The following is a 17,569-nucleotide window of genomic DNA, read 5'->3' on the forward strand; positions in this document are numbered from 1 at the left end:
GAGGGGAGAGGAAAAGGAGAGGCAGGTCCTGCTGGACGGTACGAGTGGGCTGTGCCAATGACCCCTCCACCACAGCGCAGCTTCTGTCACGCCCAAACACAGGACTGCTACATGATTTGGGGGGCCCAGTGCAAAATGAGCATGCAGGGCCCCTTGTTTTAAAAATCTTAAGAATTTCAAGGCTGAGTGCTGTGGCTCACGCCTATAATCCCAGCACTTTTGGGAGGCCAAGGCTGGCAGATCACCTGAGGTCAGTAGTTTGGAACCAGCCTGGTCAATGTAGTGAAACCCCATCTCTACTAAAAATATAACAATCAGCTGGGCATGCTGGTGTGTGCCTGTAGTCTCAGCTATTGAGAAGGCTGAGGCAGGAGAATCGCTTGAACCCGGGAGGCGGAGGTTGCAGTGAGCTGAGATCGTGCTGCTGCACTCCAGCCTGGGTGACAGAGCGAGACTCCATCTCAAAAAAAAAAAAAAAAAGAATTTCAAGATGGTCATATCTGAACATTGAAGTGTAGAGCCCTTCTGAGCACAGCGCCCTGTGTAACTGCACAGGGCACAGGCCCCTAAAACAGACCCTGAGCAGACACTGTGCTGGGAACTGTATATATGTTACTTCTCACCTTGCAAAGCCCTTGGAGGGAGACACTTCTATCTCGGTTGAATAGATGACGATGCTGAGCCTCAAGGTGATTAAGTGAACAAGATCCAGGTGGCAGAGCTCAGTAACAAATGAATGGATGAACGACTAGATGAATGAATGAAAGTGGAGCCCTAACTTCAAAGCCAGTGTTCTGTTCACTTTGCAAGTTCACATGAGGGGCACCCCTGAGAACTCTAGAAGGTAGCTAGGCTAGAATCCGTGGAATGGGTCTGACAGTTTTTTCTGATATTGCTTTGTCCAGGCTGGCACAGCTCTGGGAAACCACAGAAACTCTGCCCCGCAAACCTGCTCAAGATGGCACAGGCAGCAAGTGGCAGAACCTGGATTAGTGCAGGGCCCTCTCAGCTGATTCCCTGCCCTTCCCATGAAGTCACGGCTGCCAGGGCCTGTGGACACCCTTACCTAAGCGCTTGCCATTTGAAGGACCCAAGTTAATTTACTGTGAGTTAGAACTCACTTACAAGCCTGTAGCTCATGCTGTTACATACCTGAAATTGTAGCAGATTTTCATCTTCAAGTGTGGATTTGCTATCTATGAGAGCAGAGAGTAATGTGTGTCAAGTTGCATAAGGTAGAGAGTAATATCTGGGTTTACTTGGGTTTTTTTCTGTTTAAGAAGAGAGCAGCAGCGGACGCAGGGCTCACGCCTGTAATCCCAGCACATTGGGAGGCCGAGGCAGGTGGATTGCTTGAGCCCAGGAGTTTGAGACCAGCCTGGTCAACATGGCAAAACTCCATCTCTACTAAAAATACAAAAATTAGCCGGGCGTGGTGGTGCACACCTGTAATCCCAGCTACTCAGGAGGCTGACGCACAAGAATCACTTGAACCCACAAGGCAGAGGCTGTAGTGAGCCAAAATCACTCCACTGCAATCCAGCCTGGGTGACAGAGCAAGACTCTGCCTAAAAGAAAAAAAAAAGAAAGCAAACAATGGCAATAAAGGGAAGTAATAGTAACAAATTAGGGCAATAAAGTCATCAAAATTTACTATTCCAAAAAGATATTCTAAAAATCTGAGAAAAGCACATAGTTATAAAAGGTGTATCACCTTCCAAAGTAAAGAACTACTCCTCTTAAAAAAATTTGTTTGGCCATAAATTTGTAACATTCATTCTAAAAAGGCAACCTCATTGAATCAGTAATGAAAAGCCTCACAACAATGAAAAGCCCAGGCTTAGATGACAACATTGGTGAATTCTACCAAACATGTAAGGAATTTGCACCAACCCTCCTCAAATTCTTTCAAAAAATTGAAGAGGAGGGAACACTTCCTAGCTCATTCTATGAAGCTAGCATGATACTAAAGCCAGAGAAAGACTTTATGTGGAAAGAAAATTACAGACCAATATTCCTGATGCATATCAATGCAACATCTCAATAAAATAGTAGCCACCAGAATTCAACAGCACATTAAAAGGATTATATCCTGTGACCAAACGGGATTTATTCTTGGAATGCAAGAATGGTTCAACATACAAAAATCAACCAATGTAACATACCACATTAACAGAATGAAGGAAGAAAAATCCCACAATTATCTTGATGCATAAAAAGCATTCGATAAAATTCAACAAACTTTCATTATAAAAACATTCAATAAACTAGGATTAGAAGGCAACTACCTCAATATAATGAAGGTTGTATATAAACAGCCAACAACTAACATCATACTCAATGGTGAAAGACTGAAAGTTTTTCCTCTAAGACTACAAATGAGGCAAAGATGCTCATTTTGCCACTTTTATGCAACGTCGCACTGGAAATCCCACACAGAACAATTAAACCAGAAAAAGAAATGAAGCCATCCAAACTGGAAAGGAAGAAGTAAAATTGTTTCCATTTGCAGATAAGATTACACACACACACACACACACACACACATACATACACACACACATACACATACACACACACATACATACACACATACACACAGACACACACACACACATCCTGTTAGAACTAATCAATGAGTTCAGCAAAGTTGCAGGATACTAAATCAACCCACAAAATCGGTTGTGTTTCTTACACTAAAAATGAAGATTCCAAAAGGGAAATTAAGAAAACAATTCCATTTACAATAGCATTAAAAAGAATAAAATTATCAGGAATAAACTTAACCAAGGAGGCAAAAGACTTTTACACTGGAAACTACAAAGTATTGCTGGAAAAAAATAAAGACAACGAAATGGAAATACATCCTGTGTTCATGAATTTGGAAAGCTTAATAGTTAAGATGTTCATTCTACCCAATGTGACCTGCAGCTTGAATGCAACCCATACCAGAATCCCAATGGCAATCGTTGCAGAGGAAAACTCCATCTTAAAATTCATATGCAATCTCAAGGGATGCTGAATGGCCACAACAGTCTTGGAAAAGAAGACCAAAGTTGAAGAACTCACACTTCCTGATTTCAAAACATACTACAGAAATCAAAACAGTGTGGTACTGGGATAAAGACAGATATATCGACCGATGTCACAGAATAGAGAGCCCAGAAACGAAATGGCAAATGATTTTTGAAAAAGGTGCCAAGACCAATCAATGGGGAAAGGACAGTCTTGTTAACAATGGTGCTGTGAAAGCTGGATATGCACATGCAAAAGAATGCAGCTGTACCCTTACCCTACACCATACACAAAATTAACTCCAAAGAACACTTACCCTATGCCATACACAAAAATTAATCCAAAATGAACCCTTACCCTATACCATACACAAAATTAACCCCAAATGAACCCTTACCCTATACCATAGACAAAATTAACCCCAAATGAACCCTTACCCTATACCATACACAAAATTAACCCCAAATGAACCCTTACCCTATACCATAGACAAAAATTAATCCAAAATGAACCCTTACCCTATACAATACACAAAATTAACCCCAAATGAACCCTTACCCTATACCATAGACAAAAATTAATCCAAAATGAACCCTTACCCTATACAATACACAAAATTAACCCCAAATGAACCCTTACCCTATACCATAGACAAAATTAACCCCAGATGAACTCTTACCCTATACCATAGACAAAAATTAATCCAAAATGAACCCTTACCCTATACAATACACAAAATTAACCCCAAATGAACCCTTACCCTATACCATAGACAAAAATTAATCCAAGATGAACCAAAGACCTAAATATAAGAGCTAAAACTGTAAAACTCTTAGAAGAAAACATAGGGGAAAAGCCTCGTGACATTGGATTTGTCAATGATTTCTTGGATTTGACACCAAAAGCATAGGTAACAAAAATAAAAATAAATAAATTGGACTACATCAAAATTTAAAATTTCTGTGCATCAAAGGATGTAATTAACAGAGTGAAAGACAACCTATGGAATATGAGAGAAAATATTTGTAGATCATATATCTGATAAGGGATTAATATCCAGAATATATAAAGAATTACTACAACTACAACAGCAAGAAGAAAAAACAACCCAATTTAAAAATAGGCAAAGGACTTGAATAGACATTCCTCCAGAGAGGATGTACACTAATCATCATGGACATACAAATCAAAACCATAGTGGGATATCATCTCACACCTATTAGTTTGGTTACCATTGAAAAAACAAAAAATAACAAGTGTTGGTAAGGATGTGGAGAAAATGGAAACTTGTGGATGGTTGCTAGCAGTATAAAATGGGGCAGGCTCTGGAGAAAATAGTATGGAGACTCCTCAAAAACTTAAAATAGAATTAACGTATGATCTGGCAATTCCACTTCTGGGTACGGTACGGTTTGGCTCTGAGCCTCTACCCAAATCTCATGTCAAATTGCAAGCCCCACAGGTTTAAGGAGGAGTCTGAGGGATGGGGTTCTATTTCCCCCTTGTTGTTCCTGTGACAGTGAGTTTTCATGAGCTCTGGTTGTTTAAAAGTGTGTAGCACTTCCCCCTTCTCTCTCTCTCCTGCCGCCATGTGAAGACGTGCGTGCTTCCTTCACCCTTCTGCCATGATTGTCAGTTTTGTGAGCTGCCCACCTCCACCATGCCTTCTGTACAGCTGGCAGAACTGTGAGTCAAGTAAATCTATTTTCTTTACAAATTACCCAGTCTCGGCCAGTTTTTTTTTATTTTTGTTTTTTATTGTACTTTGGGTTCTAGGGTACATGTGCAGATCATGCAGGATTGTTGCATAGGTACATACATGGCAAGGTGGTTTGCTGCCTTCATCCCCCCTCTCCTATATCTGGCTAGCTTGTTACAGCAGTGTGAGAATGAACTAATACAAGGTATGTACCCAAAAGAATTGAAAGCAGGATCTCAAAGAGATATTTGCACACCCACGTTAATAGCAGAATTGTTCACAATAGCCAAGAGGTGGAAGCACCCCAAGTGTTCACCTACAGATGAATGAATAAACAATGCAATATATGAACATTCATACAATGGAATATCAGCCTTAAAAAGAAAAGAAATTCTAACACATGCTACAACATGGATAAAACTTGAGGATATTATGCTAAGTGGAATAAGCCAATCGCAAAAGGACAAATGCTGCATAATTCCACTTATTTGAGGCACTAGTGTAGCCAAACTCGTTGAGACAGAAAGTAGAATGGCGGTTGCCAGGGGCTGGAGAGCGGGGAAGAGGAGTGCTTCGTTTGGAGCAGGTATCAGTTTGGGAAGATGGAAAGTTCTGCGGGTGGATGGTGGTGATGGTTGCACAACAATGTAAATGCACTTACTGTCTTAGAACTGTACACTTAAAAATGTTCAGATGGTAAACTCGATGCTGTATTTTGTCGTGATTTTGAACAATTAAAGGCAGTCTCATTCCTTCTCTGTTATACCTTGGATGCCAGTTCATGCAGAAAGGGAGTCTCTTCGGGTCTCCCAGGATGGAGTAGTGACCTGGAAGAGATTCCTGCTCACTGGAGCAGGGGGCTGCTCTCTTTCAAAGATGCAGTGGAGGCTTTCTCTTTCTCCACACAAAGGGCAGGAAAGATGAAAATGGCAGGGGGTCGGGGGAGAGGGGTGAAGTGCATCCAGCAGACTGTGGAGTTCCGCCCAGATAAAGAAATTCTCTGTAAATGAAGTCTGTGGCACAGTTCTGGCTTTCATGCCCACTGTCTTCTGCGATGCTCTTGGTAACCACCAGAGAGGGCAGGGCAGGTCGTGTCACACCCATTTTTTGTGAGTTTAGACCAGGGGTTCTCCACCTCGGCACTACTGTCTTTGGGGCCACGGGACTCTGTCGTGTGTGGCTGTCCTGTGCACTGTTGGATGTGTGGCGGCCTCTCTGGCTTCTACCCACTAGATGCCAGTAGCCCCCCCCACCCACCCAGTGGTGACAACCAAAAATATCTCCAGATATCACCAATGTCCCCTGTGAGGCAGAATCACCCGTTTCAGAACCATTAGGTTAAAGATTTTGAGACTCACACAGAGTCTACACAAACCCACACCTTCTAATTCCAGATCTCCCATTCTGCCATGACGCCAGGTTATTCTCCACCTAAGGCCCCCATGGCAGCCACTCCCCACCCTTCTCCACCCTACAGCAGGACATCAAGGGATGTCTCACTGGGCTTCCTGGCCCTCTGGCTCAGGTACATCAGCAAAATGGGCGGTACTGGTGAGAGAGAGGAGGGGAGAAGCGAGAGGGTGGGGTGTGTCTTCACCCTTCCTGGCCTCCCTCCCTGCACAATGACGGGGACTATGACAATGAGTCGGCTACACCAGGTTCTGGTATGACCTCTGCCTCCCTCTGCCCAGTGAGGCCTGGGAACAAGGACAGCTCCCAGAGCTACGGCCCCTGCCTGCTTCCCACTCACTCGTCCCTGGCGTGACCCCTGCATGCCTCTGTGCATGGACCCTTCATTCACTGATTTCCAATTAAACCCTTCTGACTGGGCCATCTGTTCCAGCCTGTTAAAACCAATCACCCCAAACTTAGGACAAGAACTAAAAGTCAGCACTTGAACACTCTGCAGCTGATTATCCACGCCCTCCCTTCCAGCGAGCTCTCCGCTGCTCCATTGAACGCGTCTCCTCTCTGAGAGCCCCTAATCCCGCTGGCTAAGGCTCTTACGGTGTGCTGCTCCCGCCACCTTGGGTTAAGTTATTTCTGTCCCATCTTATCTCCACTGGGCTTAGGGATTTGGGAGGAAAAAAGAAAGGGATTGTATTTCACTCTGTTTATATGAAAATGAATTATTTTCTGTTGTTTTCCATTTTTCTTCAATACTTGGATACAAAATTTTATTAAGATACTTTTAGAATTTTTTTGAACTTTCATCGTTTTTAGAATAACCTATGAAATTTTCAGTTTTTGAAACTTTCACAAATTTCCTTCTGCCTTTTGGGTCTCATTGCAAAAGTACTCCAGGCACATTACTACAGTACCCGTGGCATTTATTCCCAGCTGTTGGGGCCTGACTGGCTCTTGGCATTTATCAAAGCTCTACAGGGGCCAATGAAGATGCTTGGCTTAGTCTGACAAGCTCTCTGGGTGCCCCTGGGCCTGAAAGTACTACCTTTTGGGTATTTTCTTGGACTCCTCAGAACTAAATGGCACCTCGCTTCAAACCATGGTCCACTTGTTAAACTTACTGAGTGCTTGATACACGCCCAGAGTGTGATCCACCCTCTTGATATATGGATAATTAATTTAAATGTAATCTGACTTAACATACTCTCTACTCCAACTCTGCAGGCAAATTTGTAGTGGAAGGAGTCTGGTGCATGAAAAAATAGATACAAATTCAGTATGAAATGCGTGTTTCATGACATTTCCATGGAAAGGAAGTGAGGAAAGGTGGGAGGAGTAGATGTGATGACAGCTAGTTTTGGGGGAGGCCTCAGGGATGGCCTGAAAGGAAGTCACTACCCAATCCAGGTAGCCTTGGGCCAGGAGAGGTGAGGAGGTGGGAGCTGGGCGCCTAGGGGAGCTAGTGGCACAGACAGAGGAGAGCCCATCAGCACACCACAAAGCTGGAGAAAGACAGCAGTTAAAGAAAGGTGGCGTAAGGTCAGAGAACAAGTATGAGATGCAACAGTGTCTCGCTCTGTCACCCAGGCTGGAGGTCAGTGGCATGATCATGGCTCACTGCAGCCTCCATCCGCAGTGATGGCTCAAGCAATCCTCCCACCCCAGCTTCCTGAGTGGCTGGGACCACGGGTGCATCCCAATACAACCAGGCTGGTCTTGAACTTCTGGGCTCAAGCAATCCTCCCGCCTTGGCCTCCCAAAGTACTGGGATTATAGGCGTGAACCACCGCACCCAGCTAGAATTAGTTTCTTCAAATGCTAGGCGCTGAGAACACAGAATGCTTGAGACATGATCATCGCCCCTCGGAAGCTCAGCTGAAAATCCAAGTATGCAACATTGCCTGGATGCCCAGAAGGCCTAGGAACAACATGGTGAAACCTAAGCCCACAGACTGGGGTCTGTGAGTGCCAAGAGAGAAGGCTTTCTGGGCAGGGTGAACACAGCTGCAGCCTGGGCGGCAGGGAGCTCCGCGCCAGCCTCAGAGGGGCAGGCAGGGCCAGCTGTGCTGCAGGCGCTTCACAGAGAAGACACAGGCCACTGGAATGGTCTTATTTGCCCACATCAGGGAGGATCATCTCTAATGACAGCTACTGATTGCTCGCAGAGGACACTAGGTTTCATGCAGTGTCCTGGGTGCTGTGGTATTTATAGGAACGCTAAAGATAGATATAGTCCCTGCTCCCAAAAGAAGGGATTCAGAACAGGCTATTAAGATGACATATAAAGTCAGTATGTGGGTGTGCATGTGTCTGCACACATACGTGTGTGTGTGTGTGTGTGTGTGTGTGTGTGTAGCAGAGGGTTACCTCTTCCAGGATAGCCCCACCTTCCATGTTCATAAAGGCACTGCTGGCATCACACAAAACTCCTTCTGGGACACTTTTTTGAGATGGATCCTGATATAGTGAGGATATTTATCCCCACCCAAATCCTATGTTGAAATGTAATCCCCAATGTTGGACGTGGGGCCTGCTGGGAGGCGTTTGGATCACGGAGGCAGATGCCTCATGAATGGTTCGGGCCATCCCTCGGTGATGAGCGAGCTCTTGCTTGGAGTTCACATGAGATCTAGCCATTTAAAAGTATGTGGTGTCTCCCCTCACCTTGAGCCGGGTTTCACCATGTGAAGTGCCTTCCACCATGAGTGGAAACTCCCTGAGGCCTCACCAGAAGCTGAGCAGATGCCAGCAGCAGGCTTCCTGCACAGCCTGCAGAACCATGAGCTATTTAAACCTCTTTTCTTTATAAATTACCCAATCTCAGGTATTTGTATATAGTGATGCAAGAATGGACTAATACAGTCTCTCAAACCCAAACATACCTTTTCAAAGTCTGTCTTCTCTGTACCTTGGGTTGCTTTATTTGTGCCCCTGGGATCTCTGGAGGATCAGAGAGGTTCTCAGAGGATTGGGGTCTTTGGCCTCACTGCAGCCACCAGCCACAGCCCTATACCATCCACTGCGGCGCCCTGGATAACACAGGTGGCGCATGTGAGCAGGGCAGAGAGAAGGAGGCCCTTGACTCCGAATCAGCCCGCACCCTTCCCTGCATCTGCCCTTCCTGCATCTTCTCTGTGAAGACGCCTGCAGCACAGCTGGCCCTGCCTGCCCCTCTGAGGCTGGCGCGGAGCTCCCTGCTGCCTAGGCTGCAGCTGTGTTCACCCTGCCCAGAAAGCCTTCTCTCTTGGCACTCACAGACCCCGGTCTGTGGGCTTAGGTTTCACCATGTTGTTCCTAGGCCTTCTGGGCATCCAGGCAATGTTGCATACTTGGATTTTCAGCTGAGCTTCCGAGGGGCAACGATTGTGTCTCAGGCATTCTGTATTTCTCAGCGCCTAGCATTTGAAGAAACTAATTCTAGCTGGGTGCGGTGGTTCACACCTATAATCCCAGCACTTTGGGAGGCCAAGGCGGGAGGATTGCTTGAGCCCAGAAGTTCAAGACCAGCCTGGTTGTATTGGGATGCACCCGTGGTCCCAGCCACTCAGGAAGCTGGGGTGGGAGGATTGCTTGAGCCATCACTGCGGATGGAGGCTGCAGTGAGCCATGATCATGCCACTGACCTCCAGCCTGGGTGACAGAGCGAGACACTGTTGCATCTCAGACTTGTTCTCTGACCTTACCCAGGTGTACAGGTATGGGTAACACCCCTCATGGGCGCTGAGGAAGGAGAACTGTCCAGACCCCAGGCACAACTAGTGCCTGAAGAATATCTTATAGTGTTATGGCTCAGCTGTTTCCTTTATATAATCCTTCATATATAATCATATAGTGCTTGAAGTGTAACTTACTGCTTACATATATCTAGCATACTTAGTTCTATATAATCTTTCTGTATAATCACATAGGTATTACAGTCGGAGCTGTACTGACACATTTAGTGCTGATTTATATAATCCTTCTATATAACCATATAGTAGTTTGTAGTAGGAGGAATGCCTAGAGCAGTCACAGAACAGAAGCAGTACATGGCAAAACAGCCAGACCAGGATGAGAACCAAAGATCCAGACAGTGGCGTCCCTGCCTGAAAGGGCATACGCTGTATGGCAGGCTTGGAGCAAGTGCCTCTCCTCCTGATAAAGGAGTTGTAGTACGCTGCATCCAGTTCCTGTGGAAAGTAGACCTCAGGCCTGAGATCCTGAAAGTAACCGAGGAAGAGGAACCCTTCCGGTGTGACCAGTCACGGTGGCTGTACACCTGTCAGTCTTTTCTTGCTTCTGTGCTAGCTCAAAGAATCCTCCCATAAATATCTTAAGAGAAGAGCACAACTCTGTCAGTTCCCACTGCATTAAGCTTACAGTATCCTTCTATTAGAAATCCTTTGAAGTCTCCAGTCCCCAGATAAGAAGTGTTGCACACGACCCCTGTTGCACACAGCCCACCTCCTTGCCTCGGTGACCTAATGGGGGTGGACCCCTTTTCTGTACACGACCCTCTACTACTGTGCACGGCACAGCCCCCTGCTATGCATGGCCCACCTCTCTGACCAGGTGACATAATGGAGTGGTCCCCTCGCTTGTAAGTCATGTGATTATATATGCCCTATTACGAAGACTATAGATAATGACCTCTCTCACGACCCTGCCCCCTGCTTGTACCTAATAAATACAGATACTCTTGGGCATTTGGGGGCCGCTGCTGATCTCCACTCACAGGTGGTGTGGCCCCCCAAGTCCAGATGCTCTTCACCAGTTCTTCAGTGTCCTGTCTCTTTGCCTCTTGGATTCTGCACCCCAACACAGCATAAAGGACACCCCAAGACCCTGGCGGGCCTCCACTGCCCTATATCTGGTGCCCAACGTGTGGGTGCCCTACATACAGGTACTGGTGTTGAGTCAGATTTCTCTGGTTGCTATGGTTTCAAGGTCACTGGATGGTAACTATGCAGCTTTGCTGGTACTTTGTCCCTATGCTTTCCCTCAAACTCTAAACTGACCTGAGAAACCCCTAATCTGACATGCAACTAGACCTCTATGCTATATTTCCAGTTGCCATCTTGGACACCTCTACCTACATTTTGCAGGGACAGCAACGTGTCCCAAACCGCAATCACGTTCCCTTGCAAACACGCCCTCCACTTGCACCCCTTCCTCATCATTCACTGGGCTGCCCGAACTACAGCCATGATCATTTGCCTTTTATCCTCAATTCTGGCTCTCTGCCGTGTCAGCGATCCTTCCCCCTGTTGCTATGGAGATGCCTCCCCTGCGCGCACCCGAACCGTAGCTGGATCTGATTGCTCTTTCTGCCTCCTGCTTTTACTCCCACCCTCATCTCCTTCTCCATAGTGGAAGACATCCTTGCCACTGATGTCTTCTAACATGCAAATGTGAGTACATCACTCTCCACTTTATCTGTCAGTGACCCTGAAATGCATTCAAAAAGAAGTACAATATCTCGGCAAGGCATACCAGTCTTAATTCAGCGTCGATGTTCCTTCAGTCTCATCACCGGCCATAACAAAACGTCCTGTGCAGTGCTCCGTCATGCTTCCAAGCCTGACCCCCCTCATCCCAGTCCTATAGACTCGTCACATGTCATGTCCTTCTGATTGCTGGTTTTCTTCTGTTTCCATCCAAGCATGTGAATTGCTTGAGGACAAGGGTAGTGCCTTGAAATTTCTGGCATCATGCTTTGCACATAGTAGTTACCCAACAAACATGTGTTGAATGAATGAATTGTATGCAACACCAGATCGGGAGCTGGGATACAAGGATTTTAGTGGCACAGGATTGTCTTGGAGAAGCCTCTCAGCCTCTCTTAGAGTTCATGGCCATACACCAATAGTTTCAAAGTTACTCCTTTTTGATATGGATAGATCCTGGGCTTACCAAATTGAAAGCATCTATTTTATTTTTAAAATGTTATTAACTAGGGGCATCGCTCCACCCCCAAAAGTTTTTTTTTAATATTTGTTTTGGAGAAACCATTAACCCACTTAAATGATTAATTAAAAAGCCATTTATTCTGCACAAATAGCTGTTTGAAGCTGTCCTGCTTACCTACAGATATTCATCTAAGGGCTCACAGACATTCAGACACCCGCAGACAGAACTTACTTCCTGTACCTCCCACAACATTTCTCACTTTAGATCTTTTTTTCTTACCCCCTGTCTTTCAGCTTTCCCATTGCAGAGCTCTGAGAACAACCGAAAATGCTTTGCCTGGCAACTTCCAAGAACAAGTACCCGGGGGCTAAGAGAACGAATAATTTGTAAGCTGCCAGTTAAGATGCAGCTTATTCATCATCACAGGTGAAGCGCCAATGCCTCTCACACGTGAAATCCGTTCACTCCCAGTCTTACTACCTAATGCATTTCTGCAATCTCGGACGCCTGTCATTAGCCTCTCCAATAGTTTTGGGCACAAGGTGGACTGTGAAAGTAGTGTATTAAAAAGTGAACATTTAAAGAAAAAAAAAGTTAACGTTTTTCCCTTGGATGCCCTCTCCCCACAGCTATCAACGAGGTGAGAGAAATCAGGTGACTCCCAGTCATCATGCAGCGGTTTCCTCACCACTTATGATCAAGACAAATTAAAGAATAAAAATAAAATCCTATTGGCGCAGCGGCCACCAAGTCTTCGACGCCTGGCCTCGCTGGGCGGGGCCGACGCCGAGGAAAGCGACTACACAAGTGGGCGTGACCTCGCGGGAGGAGCTGCGGTGGCGGGGGGCCGACCGGGGAAAGGGGCCCGACCGGGGAGGGGCGGGACTGTCGGGTGGGCGGGACCTCGCGGAGGAGCTGCTGGGAGCGGGACCCACCAGAGAGGGGCGGGGCTGTCAGGTGGGCGGGACCTCGCGGAGGACCTGAGTAGGGCGGGACCGACTAGGGAAGGGCGTGGCTGTCGGGCATGGGGGGCCTCGCGGGAGAAACTGCGGAGGGCGGGACCGACCAGGGAGGGCGGGGCTGTAGGGTGGGCGGGACCTCGCGGGAGGAGCTGCGGAAGATGGAACTGGTCGAGGGGAGAAGGTGGTCGAGGAAGAGGAGCTGATCGAGGGGAGGGGCTGATCGAGGGGAGGGGCTGATCGAGGGGAGGGGCTGATCGAGGGGAGGAACTGATCGAGGGGAGAAGCTGATCGAGGGGAGGGGCTGATCGAGGGAAGGAGCTGATCAAGGGGAGGGGGCTGATCCAGAGAAGGGACCGGTCGAGGGGAGGGGCTGGCAGGGAGGCGGGGCCTAGAGAAGGCCCGCGAAACTACCTCTCACTTGGCTGCCGGGCCTCCCCGTGCGCCTCAGTGCACAGCGTACGGGGCACCCTTGTCTGCAGCGAGAGCCGCGGCGGTGAGGGGACAAGACCGAGGGGACAAGACCAAGAGGCCACTGTTCGCGCCTCGCCGGCTGCAGAAGTTGTTGCCATACATTTCAAATGTGCATTTCCTACGTCTCACGCTCTGTGTTGCGCCTCCACAGCCGGCCACGGCCCTGTTACCGCAGTGGCAGCTACACGCTTCCTCCTCTCACTGGGCTCGGCCCAGCCGTCAGCCCGGGCCCTGAGAACTCGGCCAGCCTGATGCCGGTGCGCGGCGACTGGTGACGGAGGGCGGGGGTGTGAACGGACCGCGCGGAGGGAGTCGGGGAAGCGGGGAGCGTTAGGACACGTGGGGGCGTGTCGACCAGTGGCAGGGCGCCTTCGAGGGCGGCGAGGCGGGGCCGGGCGCGGGGGCGGGGCGAGCGGCGGGCGGCCCGGGGCGGGGCGGCCCGCCGGCCGGGGGCGGGGCAGGGCGGGGCGGCCGGGAGAGGGCGGGGAGAGGGGCGGAGAGACGCCGCCGCCGCTGCCGCCGCCGCCGCCGCGGCTGCCGCAGCCTCTGGGAGCCTGGAAAAGGGGAAGCGAGAGCGAGCGAACTCAGTCCCGCGGCGGCGGCAGCGGCGGCCGTGGCCGTGGGGGCGCGACGGCCGGGGCGGGGGCGCTGCTGCTGCGGGGGCAGGCGGCGGCAGGGGCGGCGGCGGCGGCGGCGGCGGCGGCGGCCCGCTCCAGCCATGCCGAATAAAAACAAGAAGGAGAAAGTGAGTCCGGGCCCGGCCGCGGGACGGCAGGGGCGGGAGGAACCGCCGGGGGAGAGCGCGGCGGCGCTGGGGTCCTGCGCCCGGGCCCCGGCTCAGCCTCCCCGCCCGACGCCGCGGGCTCCGCGTCCCCGAGGGCGGCCGGGCCGGGCATCCCCGGGCTTCGCCCTCACGGCTGGTGGGGGCGGGGAGCCCGGGGATTGCGCCGGAGCCGCGGGGCCCAGGCCCGGGCCGCGGGGACCTTCGTGACGGGCCGGTGCCAGGCGTGGAGGGAGGCGCGGCCGGGGGAGGAGGGTTGGAGGGGCGCCCGCCCCCTACAGCGCGCCGTGGGCCTGGGCGGGCAGGTGCGGCCGCCGAGGGGGTTCGCAGCCTCGCAGTCTCCCGGGAAGGAGCTTCAGGGATGGGGGCTGTAGACGCCTGGGGAGGGACCTCTGGACGGGGTAAACGGAGCGGGAAGGGACCCCGCTGAATGCTGGTAAGGAATTATCTGCCGCCCCGGAGGGACGCTCTGGGGCTCTCAAAACACTGTTATCATCCTGGATGGCGGCGGCAGTGAGGGCTGCGAGCGAGGGTGCTGCGTTTGCATTGGAGTGGGGGGAGTGGGAATGTTTCTGCTTCAGGTGAAGCTCTGTAGCGTTTCAGTATCACCCCAGAAATATTCACTCATAGGGTTTAGGGTGGGAGGGAAGAAAGGAATGTGATGTGGATCTTCAAAATGCCAAAAGCGCTGTATAAAATTAGATGTATCTGTTTTCTGCTTAAAGTTTTCAACCTCAAATGCAGATAAAACGAAAGGAATCTGAAAGGGGGGATTGCTCTATTGGATTCCTAAACAGTATGATCTAGAATTTCCTAATGGTGTGGGTTAAAACTATCAAAAGCTCTGGTAGAATTGTATCAATCATTTTTAAAACTGCATTTGGTTTGTCTGATGTTTACCTGTCTAAAAAGTGAGAAGACTAATTGACTTTGCTTCATGTTTCCCAGGAATCACCAAAAGCAGGGAAGAGTGGGAAAAGTTCAAAAGAAGGACAAGACACGATAGAATCAGAGGTAACTATCATCAAATATTGACTTTGTTTTTCATACACAGCTTTTAACTTAGGGTAGAACTGAGAGTGAGAAAAACCTAGGATCTTCGAAAATGCTTTCCTCTATGAGGTTTTTTTGTGGTGTCTTTCATAACCCTCAGTTTTCGTTGTTTAGGTATTTACTGTTCTGCTTTGGAAAACTATTAATGATTTTATGACAATTGTGCTTGCCTATGGAACTGGTTTGTGGATCTTTGGGGTTTTTTTGTTTTTGTTTTTGTTTGAGATGGAGTCTCAGTTTGTCACCCAGGCTGGAGTGCAGTGGCTCAATCTCTGCTCTCTACGACCCCCTGCCTCCCAGGCTCAAGTGATCCTCTCAGTGCAGCCTCCAAGTGGCTGGGACCACAGGCACATGCCACTACTCCCAGCTGATTTCTTTTTAGACAAAGTTTTGCTCTGTCACCCAGGCTGGAGTGCAATGGCACAATCTTGGCTCACTGCAACCTCCGCCTCCTGGGTTCAAGCGATTCTCCTGCCTCAGCCTCCTGAGTAGCTGGGATTACAGCACATGCCACCACACCTGGCTAATTTTTGTATTGTTAGTAGAGACAGGGTTTCACCATGTTGGTCAAGCTGATCTCGAACTTCTGACCTCGTGATCCACCTGCCTCAGCCTCCCAAAGTGCTGGAATAACAGACCTGAGCCACTTCGCCCAGCCTGGAACTGGTATTTTTAAGTTCATTTCCCACACCTCAAACCCAGCAACCATCCTGTATGGATTGGTCTTATGGATTCTGTGGTGTATATAGCTATGTCGCTTTTAGCTTTAGGGCCATCCCCCATTGCTACTTCCTTTGCAAGCTGCCAGGTGACTCAGTGATTGGTTCTTTTTCTTCTATCACCTTTGTTTTCCTTCATGCCATCTCTGCTACTGACATCCTGGGCTAGCTCCCTATTTCTGTTGATGTCTGGTCCCCTGGCCTCTTTTCCCAATAATGTTGGTATTTGAAAAACTCACCTAGTTTTGGTATTTTATCATCATTCACATTCTCATTCATTCTGTGTGTGTGTGTGCACGCGCGCGTATGTGTGTGTGTGTGCACGCATTGGCCGCTTGTGAATTTCTTTGCTGCTTGACTTTGGGCTCACTGAGGAACAGCTAGAATGCCAAGTGAGGATTGCATCTACTTGACCAGGGTTGATGCTGTTGCTTCACACAGTTGTGCCTTCAGAGGATTTGCACAGTCACCACTTTCTTCCTTGTGACTAATTGTTGAACTAGAGCACCTAGGGCCAAGGGTCCAGGAGCAGTGTGGACCCAGGCAGAGCCAGTAGGTCCTTTTGAATCCATGGGCAGCAGAGAATCCGCTTAATAGAGTGTCAGTTCTCCAGAGCTGGATCATTGAGGTCCCAGTCTTATGACAAATGACATTTATTTGTGAGTGTCAGAATTCTTCCTGGAAGCCAAATTAGAATGAGTTAAATTCTGTCTGGGAAAAACAGTTAACTGGCGATGATCTGCAGTGGACTTTTTTTTCAGCCCTGCGTTCTTTCTTTTCTATCATTTAGTGTATTCTGAACCTCCCTCCTCTTCAGCAGGTGGTTTATTCCAGCAAATCTGTTGCCCTCCCCAAAGCAAAAAGCAGAAATCCAAAAGGTTCCTTAAATGTCAGTAGTTAGGATCATTTGTGCCAGTCTGTCCCTCCCTGTCTTTATAGCAGACAATCAAGGTTTACTATGCCATGCTTGGATTTGACTTGCTTATTTCTTCCCTGTCACCCTTTTAACTAAATTCATTTAGCTGAAGATGAAATGTAGGTGCTTTATGGAGGTGTATGCTATATGCCTTTTTTTCCTTTTGGTTTTTTGATCTTTCATTAAAACTACTAAGATTTCTTCTCCTTAGACCTCTCTTGCTAATGTACCTATATTTTTACTTTAGGGCTATTCCTTATACAAAGGAGCATCAATGTGTATATTTCATTTATTCCTATTTTTAGTGGGAAGATCCTGGCTATAAGGACGAATAATGTTAAGTTTAAACCTGAAAAATCTGTCAGTAATTCAAAGATACCAAAACCACTACTATGTAAAATGTGTGTTTTTAAAGTGGTTTGGGTTTCTAGACTCCCAGTCGTGTAAGACTTGCGGTGTGGCCTGCAGTGCCTAAGTATGATGCCCCACTTGTCTTTTTGTATTTTTTCTAGAGCTGGAGCTACAGAGCTTGAAATTACCACTGAAAAATACTGAAATGTTGGGCCCTTCACTGCTTCCTCATAAGGATACCAGAGGCAACATGGCATGTTAAGCATGACACTTGGCAGATCACTGTGTAAATTGTTTTTCAGGAAT

At 48.3% G+C, this 17,569-nt stretch overlaps 1 protein-coding gene across 4 annotated transcripts in view; it reads left to right on the plus strand.

Annotated features, from left to right (window-relative positions):
- The first annotated feature begins 13,116 nt into the window (after nt 1–13,116).
- The window catches only part of PPP2R5C (protein phosphatase 2 regulatory subunit B'gamma), a 167,090-nt gene continuing 162,637 nt past the window's right edge, over nt 13,117–17,569 (plus strand). The window contains exons 1-3 of one of the 4 annotated variants that reach the window (XM_064375220.1): nt 13,117–13,153; nt 13,595–13,700; nt 15,173–15,238. In XM_064375220.1, the coding sequence (XP_064231290.1) occupies nt 13,131–13,153; nt 13,595–13,700; nt 15,173–15,238 (195 nt within the window). In that variant the 5' untranslated portion in view covers nt 13,117–13,130. Of the gene's footprint in view, nt 13,154–13,594; nt 13,701–14,131; nt 14,189–15,172; nt 15,239–17,569 lie in introns of those variants that run through there. The other 3 variants (XM_021675224.2, XM_021675223.2, XM_012471231.2) reach the window with 3 other exon arrangements.

This window comes from Aotus nancymaae, unplaced genomic scaffold (genome assembly GCF_030222135.1).
Source record: "Aotus nancymaae isolate 86718 unplaced genomic scaffold, 86718_ANA_hifiasm-v0.15.2.pri h1tg000011l, whole genome shotgun sequence".
In the NCBI taxonomy this organism is placed as follows: Eukaryota; Metazoa; Chordata; class Mammalia; order Primates; family Aotidae; genus Aotus; species Aotus nancymaae.